We start from the raw sequence: 24,213 nt of genomic DNA on the forward strand, positions 1-24,213 counted from the left end.
TGCACGGGCTTTCTCTAGTTGTGGCGAGCGGGGGCTACTCTTCGTTGTGGTGCGCAGACTTCTCATTGCGGTGGCTTCTCTTGTTGTGGAGCCACAACTCTTCGTTGTGGAGCACGGGCTCTAGGTGCACGGGTTTCAGGCCGGCAGGCGGACTCTCAACCACTGCGCCACCAGGGAAGCCCTGGCAGACTTCTTTACAGGGCAATCGACTAGCCTGTTTTCATTGCCTCAGTGCAGTTTGTTCTTAGAGTGTGGTTCCTGGACCAGCAGCATAATTATTACCTGGGAACTTGTTAGAAGTATAAACTCTTGGCCTACCCCAGACTACTGAATCAGAAACTCTGGGTTGAGGCACAGCAAACTGTGTTTTAAGAAGCCTTCCAAGTGATTCTGATGCATGCTTAAGTTTGAGAACCACTGCCTTAATGCATGAGGCTTGCTGTCAGCTATTTCCTAATTCAGCGGTTGGAGCTGGGCAGCTGCCTAGTGGCCTGCGACATGGTAGTGCCTCTAGCTAGGAAGGGATTGGTGCCCTCCAAAGCTGAAAGAGCAAGAGGTCTGGCCATTCCAGAGACTGGCCTTGCAGGGACAGGGGGCATTGGGTCTGGTTTTAAAATCCATCTTCTTGGGCTTCCCTGGTGGCGCGGCGGTTGAGAGTCCGCCTGCTGATACAGGGGACACGGGTTCGTGCCCCGGTCCGGGAGGATCCCACATGCCGTGGAGCGGCTAGGCCCGTGAGCCATGGCCGCTGAGCCTGCACGTCCGGAGCCTGTGCTCCGCAATGGGAGAGGCCACAACAGTGAGAGGCCCGCGTAATGCAAAAAAAAAAAAAAAAAAAAATCCACCTTCTTATTGATTGCTTGGGGAGAGCACTATAGACCAGCACTTTCTGTCCAATAGAACTTTCTGCAGTGATAGAAATGTTCTCTATCTGTGCCATCCAATGTGGTAGGTGCTAAGCCACATGTACCTCTTGAATATTTGAAATGTGATTAGTGTAAATGAGGAATTGAAATTATAATTTTATTTAATTTTAATTGATTTAAATCACCACGTGAGGCAGGTGGTTACCATACGGACAGCATAGCTGTAGTTCCGGCTTATCTCCTGATGACCACTTTCTTAGACAGACTGGTTGCAAGTCAGGGTCTGTGATTCAGAGCTGGCCATGGTTAGTCACTTTAAGGGAACACCTATCAAGAAGAATATAATTTCCCAAAATAGCAATGTTTTAAACCTAGGAGAATAAAGCATGGGTACAGGCACTATCATTGCTAAGGTTTTAAAAATTATTATATTCGGTAACTAAGAATAAATAGCAGGTTGCTGAATTTTAGCTGTTATTCTAGGGAGAGAGTCAGTGACCACATAAACCACAGAAGTAAAGATTAGAATTTAATTTAAGCCAGGTGATTATACAGGACTTGGAGAGTACTAAGGGATGACCCGGTTTAGGATGACAGTAGCAAAAAGAAGAAAAAGAGGAGAGAGAAGAGAGCCCTGGGAAAGAAAATAGAATCTGTCCCACTCATGGAGAATGCCTTGTCATCTAAGATTTATTTTTAGGTTTGTGAGTTTTAAACAGTTTTTCTGGGGCTATTTTTAATCTTAGAGTTTCCAAATCTTAAATTTGGAGATCAATCTCATGCCGTCTGGGCTGAAAGAAGCATCTTAACATCACGTTTCAAAACAGAAAGCCAGCCCAGTTAGCTTCCAAAGAGGCAGTTTTGCAAGAGGTGAGGGCTGTTGCTGTTGAGGAAGTGGGATCAGAGTTGTCAGTGCTGCACTTGACAAACCTTAAGTCCTTTCAAAGATGAATTTAGCGCTTTCATCTTTTCTCCATCTATGACTTTTTCAGGACATAAATTTGTTCATTAAAAAAAATTAAAAATACATATGAGCAAAAAGAAAGGGTAGATCATCAGTGAGCATGCCGTTTATTGATACATACTGTTAGGTACATTGCCTTTTAGGCTTTATGTATCTGTGTCTAACTATATCTATATCTGTCTATATATATACAGGGGATAATGCTGTATATACCATTTTATGACTAGCTTTTTAATTTTTATTTATTTTTGGCTGTGTTGGGTCTTTGTTGCTATGCACGGGCTTTCTCTAGCTGCGGTGAGCAGGGGCTACTCTTCGTTGTGGTGCATGGGCTTCTCATTGCGGTGGCTTCTCTTGTTGTGGAGCACGGGCTCTAGGTGCGTGGGCTTCAGTAGCTGTGGCTCATGGGCTCTAGAGTGCAGCCTCAGTAGTTGTGGCGCACGGGCTTAGTTGCTCCGCGGCATATGGGATCTTCCCGGACCAGGGCTCGAACCCGTGTCCCCTGCATTGGCAGGCAGATTCTTATCCACGGTGCCACCAGGGAAGCCCCAGACTAGCTTTTTTATTTAACAGTATGTCAGGACTTATGTACCTATGTCATCATTTGTGGATTTGCTATAATTTATTTAAGTAGACACTTGATAGACACTTAGCTTGTTTTCAGCAATTTGCTACTATAAATAACATTACCCTGAATATGCTGTCACACATCATTGTGCCGTTATTTAACTGTTCCCTTAGGAGAGACTTCTAGAAGTAAAACTGATGGATTCAAACTGTGTGCACATTATTACGATTTTGTATATACCTATCAAATTACCTATGATCTGTAAAGGTTGAATTAGTTTATTCCCTCTGCACTCTAAAGGTGAAATGTTCTAGCCTATAAAAGTCCTCTAAACTGCAGCCTATTTCGTTTTTTTAAATCACTGTCCCAAACTCAGGGCCTTCCCACACTCAGGCTTCTCCCTACAGAGCAGCCTCTCCCACCTGCTTTCAGGCTGGCAACCAGAGCAGCCGCTGTCTCTGCTAAGTGCATTGTGTCCTGTGTCTCCTTCTCATCCTTGGACTCTTTTCTCTTTTCCAGAGTGAATTAGATGTATCCTTTTTCAGTGCTGTGAACCAAGTTTTCCATAGTGCTTGGCAAAGAACAGGCTAGTCTTGATCAGGTAAGTGCCATGGGGCAGGAAACCAATTCAGCCGCATCCAGAATTCAGAAGGCTAATCATCAGCAGCTCTGACAAGACAGCCGGAGGCACAGGTGCTTTGCAGAAACCCTCCACCCTTTTTCACAAAGACGATTCTTGTACTTTTCAGACAGGGCAATGCTATGGTGGTCGTTAATAATCACTCTTATATATTAATTTAACTTTTGCATATGGAATAGACTTTTGCAGAATTTAAATAACACAGCCAGAAAGTGCTTGGGCCTCCTGGAGAGAATGGATTTCCACAGCTCTAGGTATAAATCTCCAGAAATTCCCCACATGATCAGAAGAAGGCCTTCAGGGATGATAAACTGGAAGGTTAAAGAAATTGCCTGGCTTGTATTCATCTCCTTTTGTAGCAGAGGAAGCTCTCCTTTTCTTCTCTTCTCCTTTTTAAATCAAAGTATCCAAGGGCCCCAAGAACAAGCATGATTTACTTAGAATGTTGCAGGCCTGCAGATTTGGGCAGGAGCCCACTGGGCTTTGTGTCAGTGCTCTGGAGGCAAGTTGTCTTTTAAGTTAATCTTTACTGTGGAAATCTGCTTACCACTTGAACGCAATAAATAGGTGTCCTTTGAGAAAACATCAGGCTTGAATATGAAATAGTAACATTAATTATAACAAATATATATTAATTATAACATGTTTATGTGTGTGTATACACACACGCACACGCGCGCACACACACACACACACACACACATACACACATCCATACACACATACACATACATACACACACACACATTAGGTGCCTATGCCCAGAAACAGTATGCCAGTATATTCTGGGGAAATGGCCATTTACCTTTTACTATTGATAGAAAATGTCATGTTGATAAACTTGATTTGCAGGCTGTATTTGAAGCCTCTTTAAATCAGTTGGGGAAATCTGAGTGCCCTCTAGTGGTGAGTGACCTAAATCTGTGGTCCTTTTGACCTAGGAGACCCAAGACCAGGCTGTATAGTAGGGTGTATTTTTGTTCAGCATGTCACATTCCATTTTAACTAAGTCCTTTAAAGCAATTCAAAATAAATCTCTTCCTCCTTGTACAGGGTAATAAGAAAAATGACTTTTGATTTAAGAAGTCATTAGGAAGACAGCAAAAGCTAATAGTTACTTTACTGGGAATACAGATACCCAAGTTTTGCTTTCATTGCTGCTACCAACTGTCTGTGTGTATCAGACAAGACACATAACCCCCTCATCTCAGAATGACAGAATTAAACTAGAAGAGCCTTAACACCCTCTCAGCCTTAATGTTTGATGTTGCCATGACTAGGTAACTGAGCTATCTTACACCTAGAACAGGATGGGAAAGTCTTATAAGTCTAGATATTCAGAGAAGTAAAGTGAATCAGATATAGTAGGATGTGTATTATAGTTGGACTCAGTGTGTTGATGTGTCTTATATACTGACTAGGTGTTTATTAAAAGTAGAGATGGGTTTGTCTTTGTATCCCTCTAGTGTATAGCATAGGTCCATGTAATGAACTCCAGCATTCTTGTTTGAATTTAATTTTCACACCAAAGCACACAATTTTCATCCTTACCCTGCATTTTACTTAGTTTCATTTTTGCCTTCTCTTCCTCTCTGACCAACTTATATATTCCTGTTCTTGGGAAATACTTAGGCACATCCACCTGACAGATTAGGAATTTTGCATAATTTAGAGAAGGGAACTAAATCTCTCTAGACCTGGAAGTGTATGTCTGTGCTCAAGCTGTAAATTCACGTGGCCCTCCCATGGTCTAAAAGTGCAGCAGGGGGCAGGGCAGGCAGGGCATGGGGCACCTCTCTTCTATTGAGATTCTGAAAGAGTTTCTACCCTCAGCCATCTGAAAAAGGTCAAATTACAAACCCACGACTCGATTCTGTCTCATACATAGTTTTTTTGTTTTTTTTTTTTTGGCCGGGCTGCGCAGCTTGCAGGATCTTAGTTCCCCGACCAGGGATTGAACCCAGGCCACGGCAATGGAAGCTCGGAGTCCTAACCACTGGACCTCCAGGGAATTCCCCACAGTTCTGTGTAACTGTCACGTTGAAGAAGTCCAGGGAAAACTTTACACATCAGTTTCTTAACAGTAAGACAAGGGAGCCTTTTAGAGGTGTGGCCTCACAGACAGACCGCATCACCACCCTGGTAGCATGTAACCAGGAACCTACCAGAGCAGCTAACATTGTGCCAGGGAAGCTTCCTTAGGCCTTGAAAGGTTGGACCAGCAGCTGATATAATTGCAACTTGGAACCGGTTCTCCCAACACTCAAGAGCACATAACCTTTGTGTTTGCTCAGATTAAGGAAGCCTTCCACGTCTGTCTGCTTGGAACAGACATGATTTAAGGCTCAGTCTTGTTGCAGCAACAGGAAGGTGGGAGTCCAAACCTTATGGAACTCCCAAGAAGCCCTTTACTCGCAGTCTTTCTCCAGAGACTTTACCGCCCTGCAGCCTTTTAAGAAGGGAGCGGTTTTCCAGAGCCTGTAGGCTTAGACATTGGGAAATTAAATGCATTGTTTACATTTTTCCCTAGTATGGGCTTGTTCTACTTCTAAGAAGACTAACGTCACAGAGCAAGGCAGATGGGTTATTAAAAAGAAATGACATAAGCTCAGGAAATCAGGACAGAAATTCTGGTTTGTTGAAAACCCTTCTACTAAGTGGAAACTCTCTGTTGCAGAGTAGTCTCAAGTGGGGCGGCCTGTACCCCGGGGACTAAGCACATCAGGACCTAAACCGTTCACGTGCGCTGAAGCAGCCCTGGTACCCTCTTTACATTCCACTCCACCCGCGGGGCTGAAATGTTGCCTGAGGACTTTTGTCGGGAAAGTTTGCCCTTCCTCATACTTTGGTAGACTTATTTAAGACTTCAAATTCCACGAATTAAGATAGTTTTTAGGAACCAACTGATGAGCTTCTCAATATGTGCTCAGCTCCAGAGCCCCAGGTTTGCCGGATTCTCCAGACAATTCATAATTCAAAGGAGCAGTCGGATCCCCTTCTGCTAAATAGTCAGAGGATGGCACCCACGAACAGTGCTGTGTAGAAGTCCAGTTCCTCCCCAGTTCAGTGCACACCTAATGTGTGTGAAGGCACCAAAACCCTTGACACCCCTTTTGGTATTTGGTGGCCTTAAAGAGGCTTAAAGACTTGGTTAATTTTGGCTAGAATGGAATGCAGCAGTACTGTCTTCAGACCCAGACAACCAGGGTCCCCTTCCTGGGCCCTGTGCTTTAGAGGACCCTACTCTAGCTCTCCTTCAGCAGCACCCCTCTCCATGGGGTAAGGATGCTTACCCAGAGCCGGCAGGGCCCCCCATCCACTCCTTGACCACCCTCCAGCACCTGGGTCCCCAGAATTTAGCGGGTACCTGGTCATCCCAGTGCCTGCTGCCAGGGCCTATGCAGGTCTCTTTACCACCCCAGGACCGGAGGCAGGAATAATAGAGAGGCTGGGATGGTAAGGGGGTTATTCCACATGCATGCCTGGGAGGAAAAGCCAGGAACAAGCTGGGGTTCCTATTTATATTCTTGTGCCCCCTCCCTGACAAATATAGGATAGCTCTAGAATCCAGAATGTTTTCTTCATTCAAAAATATCTTAAAAAAAAAATCTTTACAACACTCATGTTTTTACTTTGTAAGTCCTTAAAGTCCAAAAGCTTGAGCAATTAATTCTAGAGCCTAAAAGCTCATATGCGTGATGTGAAACATGCTCTCTTTACTGAAGTTGAGGGTGGGCGAGTAGGAAGGGCCTCCATCCTCTTGCACTCTCTATGACTCAGCTAGTTATCTACCAGGGTGTGCCCTGGAAGACTAAAAGCACCCAGCCAACAGTAAGAGCACCACTAAGATTTGCAGTCAGGCCCTGATCAGGCCCCAGGCCCAGTAGGGTGACGTCTATCTGTCGTTCCTTCATTACTTTCCTAAAATCCCAAACACCTTTAGAGGTCCAGAAACTAGAACAGGGCTTCTCCAAATAGGAGATAATTTCAGCCTGACTTAGTGAGAAATCACAAAAGTAACTTGTTCAACTAGGGGCTATGGAAATACTGACAAGAGGACCAAAGATATTCTCTAGGGAAACCATCCAACACTGAAGTGGCAGCTTCTAGAGGAACTGAAATTTTCTCGATGGTCTGTCAGAAAGTTAAAATAATTAATTGTTATTACAAAAGGATTTCTTTTGAGGTATGGTGGAGCATGTGACTACATCAGGAATAGCGTGATCATATCAGAAAGGAGTAAACTAGCTTTCCTCTCCCTGAAGGTTACTTTTGGAGTCATAGGGTTTGACTGCTTTGGAGTTGGAAGAAAACTACACAATCATCAAGTTAAAATCTCACTTTTTAGACAAAGAGGCTGAGGCTCAGAGACCAATACCAGTTCTGTCCCAGAGTAGCTCTATGGATTGATTGTTCCAAACTACAGAGCTACTTTGGCACAGAGCTGGTACTGGTCTCCGGGTTTCCAGAGCCTTTGATTCTAGGGCTACAAATGTGATTTAAGATTAAATTTGACACACTTTTTGAAAATTCATAATCATCTGGAGTAGACTGTAGCAAATTAGTCTCTAAGAAAACATTTATAAAGTGCCTGGCACCATGCTGTCTTGGTGTTTCCTGAATTAGGGAAGAAGTTTTAGAGAAACCCTCGTCTTCGGTCGGAGGAGTCATAAATAATGAAAAATTCTGAAGCGAATACCTGAATGTCTTGATAAGAGCATGCTTTCCAAAAGCGACGTTCACGTCAGAGATTCCTAAACATCTTTTCCTTTTGAAAATATGTCCATTGAAGCAGGGCTGCAAGAGAAGAGAGCAGGCCCCTGGGCCCAAGGGAATGTGTGCAGCTGGTCCAGTCTTTGGGAAGGGCAGGCAAGGAGGGGTAAGGGGGCCACAGCCCTCTCCAGCATGAGAGTTCTAGTCAAGTCATGAGTGATGAGTCTCAGAATTATGAACAGTCTCCAAGGGAGTCAGCCGTTCACCTGGGAAAGGGATGTGAAAGTTCCAGATTAAACAGTTCTGCCTTCCAGGCCATTTTGGCCCTCCCTAGCCTTAGCCATCTCTCTATATCCTTTAAGTGTGTTTCTGAGTCCTTTAGGTGCCATATTCATCCCCTACTATTCCTCCTATCCCTCTCTCCAGGTCCCTCTGCCTTACCCCCACTCCTTCTGTTCTATGCTTCTGGGTTCTGTTTTACTCAGGAATAGTGGCAGCAAGCTATGAGAAGCAACAGAGAATCTGGGGGAAAATAAACAAGAGAATGACAGGCTCATTGACCCCAGTGCTGACTGATATTTGTGTAATTTTACATAAGCCTATATAAACTTAAAAAAAATTACACTGGGATGTCTTTGTTGCTTTCAGAATATGAATGGATCTTTCAGGAAAACCTACTTAACAACAACAATAAAAAAACACTCCTTGGGGCTTCCCTGGTGGCGCAGTGGTTGAGAATCTGCCTGCCAATACAGGGAACACGGGTTCGAGCCCTGGTCTGGGAAGATCCCACAGGCCACGGAGCAACTAGGCCCGTGAGCCACAACTACTGAGCCTGCGCTCCGCAACAAGGGAGGCCGCCATAGTGAAGAGGCCCATGCACTGCGATGAAGAGTGGCCCCCGCTCGCCACAACTGGAGAAAGCCCTCGCACAGAAACGAAGACCCAACACAGCCAAAAATAAAAATAAATGAATAAATAAAAGATTACTATTAATAAAAACAAAAAAACAACAAAAAAACCCCCACTCCTTTTCAGTGACCTAATTAACTAAAGGCCATACTAAGCCTAAAAGTGAACACAAGACTATTACAAGGAGAGTATATCCAGAACTATGCAGAATCTTCATGATAATCTTCCATACAGTAGCATGTGATTTTCAGTGGGAAATGTGAACACATTGGCTCTTTGCAACTTATCTAATTCCATGGGCAATTGAGTTAAAGTATAAAAAAAAAAGAGAACACGTTTTTTCCCCACCGTACTTAAAGAACTTTTTTTTTTTTTCTTTCTCTCTCTCTCTCTCTCTCTCTCACTACGTTGGGTCTTCGTTGCTGTGTGCGAGCTTTCTCTAGTTGGGGCGAGCGGGGGCTACTCTTTGTTGCGGAGCATGGGTTCTAGGCACGTAGGCTTCAGTAGTTGTGGCTCTCGGGCTCTAGAGTACAGGCTCAGTAGTTGTGGCGCACAGGCTTAGATGCTCCATGGCGTGTGGGATCTTCCCGGCCAGGGATCAAACCTGTCCTGTGTCCCCTGCATTGGCAGGTGGATTCTTAACTACTGCACCACCAGGGAAGTCCGAGCTAGAATCTTAAAAGAAAAAAAAAAAAAGAAAAGAAATCAAATAAGACAAGGGATCTGAGGCCAAAATCTAGAATTAGAAAGTTTAGTTTCTAGGCTGGGCTCTTCCTTGGAATTGCTTTTGAGGTCCCATTAGAATGTATGCTGCTCAGTTTTCTCTTACTAAAGGAGAACTAGACCACCACAGTGGTGTTAAAATACCATGATGAAAAAGTGCTTTATGATCCAGAGATCAAAATTCCAATGTATGAACCAGAAACATTTCAATCACTCTAATTAAAAAATTGATTTCAAGTGGCACTAATATTACTGAGGTCCTACGCTATTCAGCTCCAATCCACATTACATAGAAATTCAGAAAGGCTCTAGGTTTCCGGGTTGGGAGAAAGTGGGGCTTTATGAATCTGTTCTTTAAGAGGCTCTTTCTAGTTCATATCAGCTCCAACCTTAGGGTGCCCATGAAGGTAAACAAGTTTCCTCAAGGATCTTTAAGTCAGTTGAATTCAGTAAAACCTAAGGTTGGACCCTCTTAAACTAGTCATTCTCAGCTCATCACCTTAATAGACCAACAGCTTGTGCCTTTCTTGCTTCCTCCTATTCCAAATGTCAGGGCTAAAGTGTGTTTGCCTCTGCTTATTGCCACGGGACTTGGCATATAGGGCATTTTTTGGTCCCTGCTCACCTGGCTTGTAGCCCAAATGCCATTACTCTTGGCTTTTCCAGTGTGCACAAGTAACTCATTAACCAAATCAAGATGTGAACAACAGCTGGATTCTTATTTTCAAGAAGCCACATGATTCCAAGGGGAAATCAGTTTTCAGGCTTCTGCCTCACATTCGATTTGGTCTGTGGTTTCCCTTTATAGTGCCAGAAAGTTGCATGATTATTAGAGGTTTCAGCCAGATACTCAGATAGACAGGCAGTCACATGCCCACAGTACCAAATGCCCTCACTGAGCAATTCATGTTTCCAGGATGTTGGGAAATTCAGACTTGCTGAAGGACCTTGTCCTTGCATTGTGAGGATGTCAGTGGTTGATATGATTCAGCAGTAAATTCTAATCTGAATTGCAAAACATTGAGCTAGTTGTTCAAGGGGACATCTGAATTGCTGACCATATTCTTGCCAAAGATGGAGCAGTCTTCAGAGCAGCTTGATCCCTGCATCGATTCAAATAGAATAGATTAAAATGAGATCTCCTTCTACCTCAGAATCACCCTGGATGGGTTGACATTTTCAAAGGCACTAGGCTTTAAACAACAAGGTCCTATTGTATAGCACAGAGAACTATATTCAATATCCTAAGATAAACCATAATGGAAAAGAATATTTTAAAACAGAATGTATATATATGTGTATAACTGAATCACTTTGCTGTACAGCACTAATTCCCACAATGCTGTAAATCAACTATACTTAAAACAAAACAAAAAACCTTGACACCAAAAAAAAAAAAAAAAAAAAAAAAAGGCACTAGGCTTTCATTGCCCTTAGTGAATACAATAGGGGGATTCTACAGGGCATTTTTTTCATGCAGTCACCTGTGCTTCCCAGCTCTGCCTTCCTTTATACCTGGCTGTCATTCCTACCATGTTCTGGCTTCTGGGTCTGGTGAAGAGGATTAAGTCAAGCGCCTAATATTCCAGTCCCAATTTGGCCATGGACAAAGCAATCATCCATCTAATTGGAAGATATTATTAATAGGTATAACAGAGTAAAGCTTTTTTTTTTTCTGGGTCACTTTAGGACAGTCCCCATGGGCTCCAGAAAAAGTTTATTCTGCTGGAGAACTATTCGCACAGAGCTTAATGAGGTATTAACACAGAGCCTAATAGAAACTTAAAAGTCATTCACAGGATTGTCTCATTCTCTATAGATGTACTTTACTAAACAAATACAATAGACTTGAACGTCTGGAATTATTGGGAAGAAAAATCAGGTGGTAATGGCTCATTTTACAAAGATTCACTAATTATGAACTCCCATAGTGCATTTAATCACTCGCTTGTTGAATGAAGTTTGCCTATTTGAAACAATCTGTCAGCTGTTTTTTGTTTTGTTCTGTTTTTTTTTAAACAGACCAGGATTGTGCTCTTTAGTGATGGAAACTTTAGTAAAGCATAGAATTTAGAAACGTTCAACCATTATCATCTTCACTCTCAAGAGTTTCTCTCTTCCAGAACAGGTCAGTTCTCTCTTCCAGTTCAATTTCACAAAAGAAAAGTTAGGTACTCAAATGAAGGGACTACTGGAGGAAGGACTTGGCTCTAATTAGCTAGACATCATAGTCTAGCAGTGTTTTCTTCTTCTCCCATGCCCTGTACTAACTTTCCAATAAGAACGTCAGTAATCTAAAGTGGCTCCATAATTCTCAAATGAGTATTTTTAGAATGCTCCATTTACAAGAGGTACTCTCCTGAAAATCGGAATTTTTATCTCCTTGGGAATTAAGTCAGCATTGCCTTTTCTTCATTCATTTCTCCTCGTGGTTATTTTTTTCTTTTAGCCTGTCTGACACAAAACATGCTCAAGGTGCAGTACTGTAAAGGCATGTGTTTTGGGGTGGAGGTTTGAGGGCGGAGGGAGAATGTATACTCAGCAGCCTCAGGCCTCTCCTGGGAAGTCTGGAAGCAGAGCAGTTAAGCCCAAACTTTCGGTTTAAATTCCAGCTCTGACAACTACTAGCCATGTGACCGTAGGCAATGGCTTTGAGCCTGTTTGTTCCTGTGTAAAATGAGGATAATGTTAGCATGTACATCACCGAGTCGTAGAGAAGACTGAAATAATACATGTAAAACACTCAACACAATGCCTGGAACACAATGAGTATTCAATAAGTCATGGCTATTACTGTTGTTATTATTGTCTGGGAAGACATTGTTCTTGAGGTCAGGTCACACTCTTACCAAAATTTACTTGCTTTGTTCTCCAGCTCTTAGTAGAGATTCCGTCTCCCTCTGGCTAAAAGGTATAGCTGTTCCATTTCTATGTCTATTGTCCAGTTAGTTAGCCTAGCCAAGGTGAAATTAGGTATATATGTGTACATGAAGATAATAATTTCTAATATAAATACCAATTTTAATTTCAGGAATTCTGTTAAAAAAAACACAAAACCTTCATGCTTAGACTAATTTACACTGGAAAAATTCCAGGCAAAGTCATAAGTTATTATTTACTGAATGTTAACATTTTTATAACTAATTTCCTTAATATGACCCTAGATAATGTTTAATTTGGATAAAGTACACATCATTTTGGATGAGATGGTGTTAAATGGCTGCATTGTGGAAACGAATCGGGCAAGAATTCTTGCCCCTCTACTAATTCTTGATAAGATGTCAGACAGCTGAAAACAGAAAGGCTCTGCCAGACAACGTCGACTTACAGGAAATGAGGACACCATGGAATACCTCTCAACATCACTAGCCCAAAAGATTCTGGAAGACCAAACGCTGCAAAATGGGCTGTCCTTCCAAAGACATTTAAAATAGGTGTTTTCCACAGTTCCTAAACGGAAAACAAAACTATTTTAAAACATGATGCACAAAGAAAATTTTTCTCTAAACGGAGAGACAAGTTTTATTTTCTGAACATAAACATTTTTTTCTCACTTGTTTAGATTTTGCGGAGTACTGAGGGAAACTCTTTTGGTCTCTGCTTCCCTTTGCAAAGGGATAAATTCAGGAACAGCATCATGGGGTGGGAAGAAAATGTGGCACCTCTCTGTTGGCCAATAAACTTTTAAAATTGACTTGAACATGCAGAGCACTTTGAATAATACTGTTTTCTGAATGCTATCTTTTTCCTTAAAGTCAAAATGTGTGTACCTAATGAAAATTGCAGAATCAAATATTCTTTGCCAGTTTCTAAAAGCCTGATATCCATTTTATGGGTACTTGGCAATTACAAAGACATCATGTAATTAACTCTATAGAGAATGTTACTACCTAATAATGAATCGCTAAGACAACCATTATAGCTATCCTATATGCCATATTGTAAAGAGTTAGTCTTATTAGTAAACTTATTTGTAAATGAAATTTAGTTCGAAGTTTAAAAACAGAATGCAAGAGAATATATCTCTGTTCAGGTTGCCATGAAATGACTCCGTCTTCCCCTCCCTTTTATTCCTTCAACCCCTTCTCCTGGAATGTGTTGAAGCAAAGAAAACTGCTAAGTCACTATAGAAGAGCAATGCTCTGATCCTCCCAAACCTTTCTGTATATATGCTTTTGCTTCGTTAACAGTAGGAGATACAGAGCTGTCTTAAGTAAAAGCATGTTCATGTGCATGTTAGGGTAGGAGGGCAAGTACATTGGAGGACACAGAAATATAGTCTTGATACATGAAGACACTGTGCCATCCTATGGAATTCCAAGAGTTCTTTCACCTACAACACTCTGTCCTCCAAAAGAGGACATAAATGGGCATTCTAGGCAATAATTCATTCAGTACTGTTTGATTTCTCTCCCTGTCTCGTGTGTCTATAGGAGGGATTTTGTTTAAATTCTCTATGTGTTTCTAAAACTTCACTTACATATTTCAAAGTTTGCATCTACCAGGCAACCAATGAATAATGGACTCCAAAAGCAAACCTTAGTTGTTTTGGACTCATTCAGGAAAGCAGAGGAAAGGCTTCTGACCTGCCAGAACAGTGAATGGTATGCATTAAGTAGCCAAGGTCTGGGGAAAGCCCAGTCTAGATCAAAGTGCTTTGGAGGTCTTTCTGAGACATAATTAGTTGGGAAACACTGGCCTAGTTGGTAGGCACTTAATCAGTAGCACATTCGGGTAACTGCTGAAACTGGTACACCAGAAGTAACTAGGGAGTGAATAAAATTAATTTTGGGGTCACACCAAAATAGCATTCAAATAATATCTTGGCACAGATTTTAGTACCTTGAGAGAATAACGATTAAAAAAAATACTAGGTAGATACCACTGGAAACAATACTCCAGAGGCTAGTGTATGTGAAGACCCAAGTAGATGTCTCACAGTACTTGACTTATACACGAAGTGAACTCTAATGTGACTCTCTGTTGTGTGACAGGCTGTGTCATCAGGTTTATTGCTGAACTTCAGGTTTATTGCTGAACTGTGACTACCAGCGTTAAGTGATTTTCAGACTCATGAAATTTATGTCTCAGACTGGTCAGCTTTACCTTGTTCTTGGACTTTTAGTTCTACAGGAAGATTCCTGACATTTCAGAGTTACTCACTGTATAAAGACTCATCAACTTTACCTGCTGTAGCAATGTGCTAGACCAGGATTCAGCAAACCTTTTCTGCAAAGGACCAGACAGTAAATATTCTAGGCTTCGTGGCCCATATGGTCTTTGCTGTAACTACTCAGTTCTGCCACTGTAGTGCAAAAACGAGCCATAGATTATACATAAATAAGTCAGCATGGCTGTGTTCTAATAAAACTTTATTTCTTTATGGATACAAATCTGAATTTCATAAAATTTTCACATAAGATATTATTATTCTTTTTTATTTTTTTCAACCACTTAAAAATTTAAAAACCATGTTTAGTTCATGGGCCATACAAATGCAAACGGCAGGCCACAGTTTGCTGACCCCTGTGCTAGAATAGTCTTGGTAAAAGCTGGCTACTGACAGACATTTTAGATACTTAAATAATACACATAAACTGGGTATTAATTCTACTGCTAGTGTAAAGTTCTAGTCATGCATCCATGTATTGAGACAATCACCACCACTGTTTTCTGGATTAAAGCATAGGTCATACATTTAAATATTGCTATTATGTTTTATTTTAACTTTTATTCTCGCAGAGAACTGTGAAGCTAACAATAAGGTAAAGTAAATGCTGCCTCTGATTACATAGTCACAACATTCTCATGCAGAGAACAGAAACACTACTCAAATGATTGACTGCAATGGGAGAAATCTCTTCTAATGTAGAAAGGGAACGTACCTTTTAAACAGGTAAATTGTGGGCAATTCCAAAAAATGCTTTTCACGCCTATAAAAGCCATTTGGCTAAATCAGACCTAGTGACATTTCTTTTACCTAGATGCATAGATATGATAAGTCACAGGAAAATGGAAATATAGCCCCTTTTCAAAACCAGGAAATAGCATTATCTCAGTGGTTTCTTTTCACACTAACACAGCATTCAAAAATCATTCTTGGATCTTAGACTTACACATCACTGAAGATACAATGGTAAGTAGCACATTTGGTGTTTAAAAAATTAACACAAATAACTTGGCTATTTTTACCTGAAGAATACTTTAAAGACAGAACACAAGAGTTGGATCACAAGCATGTGAACATATATTTCTCCTAGCTTTCCAGTTTCAGTAAGTGTATTTACACAGAAAAATACATTTCTTCATGTAGTAGTTTCAAAAAACTATATATCTCAATGATTCAAAATGAAAAGTATACAGTTAAGCTCTTAGGTCTGATGGCTGCAGTGAAACAGTCACATGACACAGTTTTGTATGCTGCAAACATTTTAATGATTATTGTTGAGAATACATTTTGGAAATTTTTTTACTTCAAACTGCAACAAGTTAAATAAATGTTTATAATATACAAAGAAAATACAACCAAAAGTAAAACTTGCTTTAAGTGTGCCTTGCACCTAAACCAGTGTTTTCTCCCCCCCTTAATATATCTTTATTTTTGAACTGCACAAACACACTTAAGAATTTGAATTTTATAGTATGGCATTTAGGAAATAAAAATATACTCCCCACCTCAAAGAAATAAAAAGGCTGTGCATGATTATATGCCAAACAAAAGAGGGAACACTAGATATACTCTGATAGTGCAGGCATCATTAAAAAGGAAAAGAAAAAGCTTGAGATGCTCATTAACTCTCTATGTTTTAAGGAAGCAGGATTTTTGACCAAGTAGCTTAAAAGCCAGCAAAACAGGCATCAGTGATGGCAACTGTAGTGTATGAAGTATGAAATGACAAACTTTACACAAATACACTGTTAGAAATTTACCAATGAACACTGAAGATCTGAGAAGCTGCTCTTTGGAACAGTCAAGTAGGACCACCTAATTCCAGTCACATGAGCCCTTGTAGCAACACAAAGTGTTCTGTGCTATATACTTGCTGGCTGGATAGTTAAAGGATTTGTTTTGTCATTAGCAGCTAACGAACTTATTCCATGTGTTCTTAAAGCCTTAATGGTGGAAAAAAGGCAAGTGTCATTAGCATGGAGGATCATATACTTCTCTGCACACAAACACAAGAGGCTTCACTAGAATTTTAAGTCTCTGATGTCTCCCATTGCACTTCAAAGCTCAGTTGAGATGAAAGCCTTTCTCCATTGTAGCAGCTAGCAGGCGCTCTCTCATGATCTCCTCCGAAGAGTATTCCGGCAACTTTAGATAATGTACACACGTATTCACTGATGGGTAGCTTGCATCAGTAGCATCAACCTACAGAAGTAGAAGTGAAAATAACAGAAGACCATGACTTTAAATATGTATTTCTTTCAACCCTTAAGTATCTTAATTCCATTTAGATTCCCCAGTAGCTAGAGTTTGTACCTTGCGTACAACTGTGAGCCTAGGATGCAAGTTAGCCAGTCCACCTGGGGGTAGAGTTGAACAACCAGTGGTAAACTGCAGGAATGCCTTCCTCTCATCTGAAGACATGCCACATAAAACCCTCACAAACCTAAGGAAACCTGGGCTAAAAGAAGAAAAATAAAGTTATATTGATTTGATAGCTGATTTAAATGAAAAATACTACCATTACTGTATAAGCCAGCAATAACCCTAAAAACGAATATCCGCATGTTGGAAGAACAACACTGTCTAGAGACTCTTGGGTAAGTATGAAATAAGCTGATACAAACTACTTGAAAAATACCCTTCAAAGACTGATACAGACAGACTGAAACACTGATGGAGTATAGGAATCAAATATGCAACAAAGGCAGCAAATCAGAAAAGCTCAAGATGCACATGCATAATTCACCCAAATATGGCTAAACTAGCAACAGGGATCTGAAATAATACATTTTTGTTACAGTGAAATAAAGTATCACTATATGCTACAACATGGATGAATTTCATAATTATAATATTAAATAAAAGAAACCAGACCTTAGAGAATACATACTGCATGATTTTGTTTACTAAAGTTCAAAAAGCAAGCAAAATTCATCAATGGGAATAGTGATTTAATGACTAGAAAAGAATAAGATGGGGATGGGGACTTCTAGAGTTGTTTCTTGTTCTGGGTACCAATTATACAGGTGTGTCCATTTTGTGAAAATTCTCCAGGATGTATGTGCAATTTGTGTACTTCTGTTATGCTTCAATAAAAACTTACTTAAAAAAAAAAGCTATATATACAATGTCATTTAAGTTTAAAATAATAATACTTTCTCATTTACATCACTTTGAAAACTTTAAAATACAGGGCTTACAGTCTTAAAAAATGTCAGTGGTATGAAAGAAAAAACATCCGAGGAACTGTTGATTAAAACCATATCACAACTAAATACAATCTCCTGACGGGGGAGAATGGGAGTGAAGTGAGTGCTATTAAAGATATCGCTGGAATAATCAACAAAGCTGGAATGTAGACTATAGATTAGCTAATAGTACGGAATCACAAATTTGCTAACTAGTATGGCTACGTGGGAGTATGGCCATATTCTGAGGAATGTACACTAATGTATTACAGAGTAAAGGTACAACATATATGCAACATATCCTCAAATGGTTCAGAAAATATGTGTGTGTGTGTGTGTAAAGAGATAATGTAAAAGAAATACAGCAAAACGTTAAGTACTGGTGATTCTGGTAAAGGATATATAGGAATTCTTAACTATTCTTCAAGTTTTCTGTAAGATTGAAATTATTTGAAAATAGAGGTTAATATAAAAGCAATAAAGCCTAAGGGTTTACAAATGACGCAATTTTTAAAATGATGAACAGTTAAAACACAGTGAGAAAAGGAATGTTAAAACATCAGCCAAGATGACTTTTTGTGTGAACTCAGCCTTATCAGTGAATATACATCTTGGTAACGGTGAGACTTAACTCCTTTCTCATTTTATACATATAATTCACTGAGTCATTTAGAGAACCCGCCATTTGATTTTGGGACATAAACAATTGGTTGATCTTAGAAAATAACCAACACATACCTATCACGTGTATAACCCAACTTAGGTTCGGTATAATTAATAATATCCTCTGCTGCCCAGGATGGCGACTGATTTCCACAAAGAATCATTTGGACTTCTTCATGGCTGAAGGAACTTAATTTCTCCATTGGAAAAACTTTATTAAACCCATCTACATTACACACACAGCAAAAAAACAAAAACAAAACACACAACTCAGTTTCTAAGTTATAATTTCAAAATAACAAATTTCAAATCAAGATACTCAACTAAATGGATAGAAAGAAGATAAATATTAATAAATATTTGAAAAAGCAAATATAAATGAAAATAGCTTGAAATAAAAACTGTGCTAGGGTTTTAAGTACAGAAATTTTTGCTTATTATCACAAATGTAGACAGGGAGAGAATATTCAGACACTATGGTCAGTAGCCAAATTCTAATAATTTCCCAATCAGTTCTTATGTCATACAAGCCAGCCAAGGCTATGTTCTCATTTTTAAAAATAGTAAGTGATAAACAGTCCAATGTATTTTGCGTCAATCTTTACTTGAAGAATTTAGATTCTAACATAGTTTAACTCATCTTGATCATGTAATATTAAAAGTATGCAACAATATTATATCCACTTACAAATGAAAAAATAGAAGCCAAAAGTGGGTCCCTCATTACTCAGGAGGACCAAGCTGAGGGTATGCTACAGCTTGAAAATGTTCCAACCTGTTCTGAGTACTCTGCAGGACCTAACTGTTGGGAAGACAAAAAACTAGACGGCAAATCTAGAGATTACTAGCAATTTTTGAGCATAGCAGTACCTTAATTTCAGCTGTCTCAAAGTAAAAGGAGAGGGATTCAACTAAAGAGCCTTAAAAATTACCTCTAAAGGCTTCCATCTGTTTCTGAATACCCATATGCATACAAAAGTCAAACATCAAATCCACATATTCTTCTGCATTATCCATTGTTACCATCTGCAAAGGAAAATTTGTCAACGTAATTGTTAATATCTAGGAATATTTCAGTAGCGCCTAGTACAACTGGCCTCATTAAGAGGAATTTTCTGGACTTACAGATATATCAAAAGCAAAATTTGTACCTCATCTTCACCACTTGGCTTCAGATCCACAGCTGTAAAACCATATATTCTTGAGGAAGGGCAAAACTGGAAATTTAAACTGGGAGGACAGAAAAGGATTAGATTAACATTCAGCTACCATTGGTGTTTAATTTTTAAAACACTGCCGCCAAAACCATGGGCACCTCCCCCAACAGTAACAAAATCACTATACCAGCTTAGATATTAAGTATGGGGCCTTTTAAAATGCAAAACCGTGTGCCCAAAAACTATCTGGCCAACTGTTTACCAAACCTGGCTTTGCAGGCATTTCATGAAACATCACCTTTCATGTTTTACTTCCTCCTTAGGCACAAAATTAATCAACTATGGATTTTTGTAATGAATTATGGTAGCAACATGTTTACAAGTTATTTTTGCAAAAGAAACTTTTTTTTTTTACTAAAGTTGTTCGTGCTCTGTTTTTACCCCCGCCTCAAGTCAAACCTTGAACATATGAACAACTTATCAAACACAACTTCTCAATGTTATCATCAAAGAAAGAAGGAAGGAAGGAAGGAAAAAAATGACAGCAAAGCCTCGTAGTCAATCCAAAAATCACAGTTTAACATACCAAGGGTATAATAATTACACATATATAAATTAATAGAATTTTATCAAAAGATCTACAGCATCTGAGTTAGTTAATGCAGCCACTGGGGATAAGGCTTACATACAAAGCAAACTATTCTGAGGTTTTTCAAGTAGGCTATATATATCAATTAGCTAATGAATTTGTCAAAATATTATTGGCTTTGGACTGTTCACACAAGATATATATAGTTATCACATTTGATAAATCAGATAATCTTTCAGATGTCTGATGATTAATAAACTATATTCTGGTATTCTGAGTGCTCTCTTTATAATATTAACAAATCAAAGCATCAAATCAAAAATCGATATTTCCTGTAGCATCTTATTATTGTTAACAGACTGTATATTCATATATTGCAAATCAGTGAAGACAAAGGAACAAAAGCTTTAGAATTTATTCATCCATTAGGTTGAAGAGTATATATATCTATATATACACACATAAAGCTTACCCTAAATCCTCTATGCTAAGTGGAGGCCCAGAACCTGATGGATTCTTCAGCACTAGTTCTTGTAATTTTGTGTTCTTCTCATCTTCAGAAAGACCTTTGTTGCTTAAAATCTGGCGCCTCTTGATAGCAAGGTCTTTAATTTCTTTTAAAAATCTGGCTCTGTGTGGGTTTACTAGTTCAAAGTCTTCCCAAGTTAAAATTCCATTAAACCAAGCTGGGGGTTTTGGTTTGGGGGGATCTAGAATAAATTCTGATTTTGAATCCTCTTCAAAGCTTCCTACTGAGAGTGAATCATGACCTTCTTCTGTAGAGGCTTCAGACTGACTTTCAGTACAGTGTAAGTCTCTATCACCTCGTGACTCATAAATCAGTTTACTCATATTGCTTTTAATGTCACCCATACACATAAGTTTAAAGAAAGGTTTAGAAATAGGTAAATCCACAAGTCTATTGTCTTGAATGCATTTGGCCAAGAAAATTCCAAGGAAATGAAAGAGTTTTGTGATCCTTTCAAGCTCATCACTATCTTGTGGAAATGGAGCTGTAAACAGTCCACATGATCTCTGAACATAGTATCCAGGAGGTTTCAATCCACCTCCAAGATCGACCTAATTTTTTAGAGGGAGAAATGCAAAAAAAAATGAAAAGATCCATAAACATTAAACATCTTAATTCAGCTATCTAAAAGTATCTATAAACACATTTTATTAAATAGGTTTTATAGACTAAATTTTACCCTTTAAAAGCATTTTAATAGTATCAGGATTATTCAATAATAAAAGTAGAGTCAGAAAACCTGGCTTACATTCTGGAAGCATAACTGATTTTTAACTTTCTAAAAGCAGAATCACAAATCAAATCACAAAATGGGAAGTATATCTTACATGACGAGATTCATCATCTGGAAAGTTATCATCACAAAGCCAAGCTCCCAAATCAGTTCTCTGGAATTCTGCTGCCACCAGAGCATAAAATTCTAATGTGGGCCCCAAGCCAGTTCCTTCTTCTCCTAAAAATTCAACCTAAACATGAACAAATAAATTATGGGGGAAAGTAAGCTTAAAAAAATTTTTAATGATCCCATTCTTGCCAAAATCCAGTCCTACTGTAATATACTTTTTTTTATAGTAGCAGTATAATATAAGCCACACAGAAGTTTTTATTCCAGTTTTTCTAAAGAGAAATTTGATTTGTTGTACGCTATTCCATATTTAGACATTGTGGTGAGCATCGTCCATACATCAACTTACTTCTCGCAACAAACCTACAAAATAAATTATCATGTCCTTTTCATACCAAAGGAAACCAAATTTCAGATAAAGAGGTTATATATCATTTGCTTGAGGAAATGATGGTATACAGATTTATGTGTGTGTGCATCCGCACGTGTGTCTATGTGACACCAAAACCTAAACTCTTCCACTTATTTCTGACTTTAGGCAATCGCTTTAAAGGTTTTTTATCCATACTCCATATATTCCAAAAATTATTTGAGGCAGCTTACAAAAACACACAGTGCATGTTAAAAAAAAAAATAATAATAATTGAGAATTATCTGTGTTAGAGGACTATATGGGTAAGAAGAATAAGATGAAGGCACAGAAAATTCTTTTTTTGGGGGGTGGGGTGGGGGTGAATTGGCGGCATGCGGATCTTAGTTCCCCGGACAGGGATTGAACCTGTGCTCCCTGCAGTGGAAGCACGGGGTCCTAACCACTGGGCCGCCAGGGAAGTCCCAGGCACAGAAATTTTAAAGTGAAAACCATAAGCCTTATAAATTTTCTAGAGGTGTATTGTATTTATCATAATCAGTCTGTGATCCAAAAATAAACCAGGTGGCTGACATCTGTGACAGGAGAGGTATTTCTTTCCTTGTCTCTCATATATAAGGAATAAAAATGTATATAGGATATAATCAACAATGCCCACAATAACATTTCTGCAGTAAATATATTGAATTTCTTACCGCCATTTGCTACAACATCTCTCAATATCTTCATGAGTGAAGATATTCTTTGCTGCTCATTAAGCCACGAGATCCTGACCCCTGAGGAGGTGAGCTGACATCCTCTTATGAAAGATGCTCTGCCAGAGGAGAAGGCCTTTGCACAGAGGGCAGAGAAATCCATCTACACTTCTATCTAATGCAGTTTTTTATGTGGTGGAAGACACAGACTGGTTCTCTAACTGTCAGTCCTGCACACTACAAGAAATTATATAGAGGTACCTCAAGAACTGATTTCCGATCTGCATGTATTTGCATGACATTCTCAGCCCACTCCATCAGTGATTCACCACGTGGAACTTTCACTCTTTCATGCTTGAGACGACCAACACGAAACTCTCCAGGATCATCTCGCCTTACACTACTTGTGGTCCTTGTTCTTTCCACAGTGGCCTCACGTCGGTTTTGTAACCACACTATTGCTCTGAAATAGAAAAATACCTATGTAGCTGTAGCATACAGCAACAGCTGAATGTACTACTAAACCAGCAACAAAAGTCAAAGATTTAAGAATTTTTTAAAAATAGTATTTTATCAGATGATCAAATATACTAATCTTATTTCCTTAAACAAACTGAGAAAATACTGAGTCTATATTTTCCCTTTTTACTTTAGCAATTAACAGATCAAAATAAAGGTCTGTGGTCCAACCCCACACAACACATAAAAATACAGACAAACTCATAATACATAAAATATAAACATTTCCTAAATCAGAGAATGTAAAAAATGGTTAAGCTATCTTTATTACTGTGATACAAATTGAAAGCCAACACAGAAACAGTGTTGTGATTTTGAAACATTTTCTTTTTAACAATGCAGAGTTAACCCATCTAGGATGGGAGAAAGAATCTTGAATTAAGAATAAGAAGATGAAAGATCTACTCTCTCATGTGTGCTACAATTTTTTTGGTACTCTCAGGCCAATCAGCTATGTACTTTGAGAATCAGTTTCCTCATCTATAAAATAAAAATCAGGGAGTTACCTAGTGGTCTAGTGGTTAGGATTCGGGGCTTTCACTGCCATGGCCCGCGTTCAATACCTGGTCAGGGAACTTAAGATCCTGCAAGCTGTGTGGTGCAGCCAAATTTTTTTTTAAAAATTGAAAAAAAAAAAAACCCCAAAACAAAAAAAAACAAACCCACACATATAAAATAAAAGTCATAACCAATGCCATTAATCACAGCGGGCCTATAGTGCTATGTGTGCAAATGCTTGGTAAATGATATGAAATGGTCCAACAATGTAACTAAGGGCAACAGGCAACTCCATTTAAATTATAACTTTTTTACATCTACTTTGAAAGTACTCTGGGTATTCAATCACTCAACAAATATTTACCGAGCACCTACAACGTGCTGTACACTGCAGCTAGAGCAGTGAACAAAACTGCCAGAAATTCCTGCCCTCATGAAACTTTCATCTAGTGAAGGAGACAGAAACACAAAAAGAAGTAAAATGGTATGTTAGATTGTAGTAAGAGAAAAATAATGGCCAGAAGATATATTTTAATGTTATCAAAGCTATTTGCAAGCATTAAATTTTGTATTCTTGGGAATTTCAGCAACTAATAATTTATGTA

The 24,213-nt window shown here is 39.2% G+C and overlaps 2 protein-coding genes across 15 annotated transcripts in view; one reads left to right on the plus strand and one right to left on the minus strand.

Moving 5' to 3' along the window:
- The window catches only part of AP4S1 (adaptor related protein complex 4 subunit sigma 1), an 83,245-nt gene that overhangs the window by 46,583 nt on the left and 12,449 nt on the right, over window positions 1-24,213 (plus strand). For 6 of the 10 annotated variants that reach the window (XM_027111016.1, XM_027111018.1, XM_027111017.1 and 3 more), the window contains 2 exons: window positions 2,918-2,929; window positions 12,551-13,704. In XM_027111016.1, the coding sequence (XP_026966817.1) occupies window positions 2,918-2,929; window positions 12,551-12,679 (141 nt within the window). In that variant the 3' untranslated portion in view covers window positions 12,680-13,704. Of the gene's footprint in view, window positions 1-2,917; window positions 3,000-8,399; window positions 8,527-11,408; window positions 11,515-12,550; window positions 13,705-24,213 lie in introns of those variants that run through there. The other 4 variants (XR_003433605.1, XM_027111023.1, XM_027111022.1 and 1 more) reach the window with 4 other exon arrangements.
- Window positions 15,092-24,213, minus strand: part of HECTD1 (HECT domain E3 ubiquitin protein ligase 1) — a 91,451-nt gene continuing 82,329 nt past the window's right edge. For 4 of the 5 annotated variants that reach the window (XM_027110994.1, XM_027110995.1, XM_027110993.1 and 1 more), the window contains 8 exons: window positions 22,853-23,054; window positions 21,510-21,647; window positions 20,626-21,233; window positions 19,559-19,637; window positions 19,340-19,433; window positions 18,483-18,633; window positions 16,870-17,014; window positions 15,806-16,758 (listed from right to left, as the gene is read on the minus strand). In XM_027110994.1, coding sequence (XP_026966795.1) covers window positions 16,621-16,758; window positions 16,870-17,014; window positions 18,483-18,633; window positions 19,340-19,433; window positions 19,559-19,637; window positions 20,626-21,233; window positions 21,510-21,647; window positions 22,853-23,054 — 1,555 coding nt within the window. In that variant the 3' untranslated portion in view covers window positions 15,806-16,620. Of the gene's footprint in view, window positions 16,759-16,869; window positions 17,015-18,482; window positions 18,634-19,339; window positions 19,434-19,558; window positions 19,638-20,625; window positions 21,234-21,509; window positions 21,648-22,852; window positions 23,055-24,213 lie in introns of all 5 variants that reach the window. The other variant, XM_027110991.1, reaches the window with a different exon arrangement.

This window comes from Aethalodelphis obliquidens, unplaced genomic scaffold (assembly GCF_003676395.1).
Source record: "Aethalodelphis obliquidens isolate GAN/ISIS:26980383/991018 unplaced genomic scaffold, ASM367639v1 scaffold10, whole genome shotgun sequence".
NCBI lineage: Eukaryota > Metazoa > Chordata > Mammalia > Artiodactyla > Delphinidae > Aethalodelphis > Aethalodelphis obliquidens.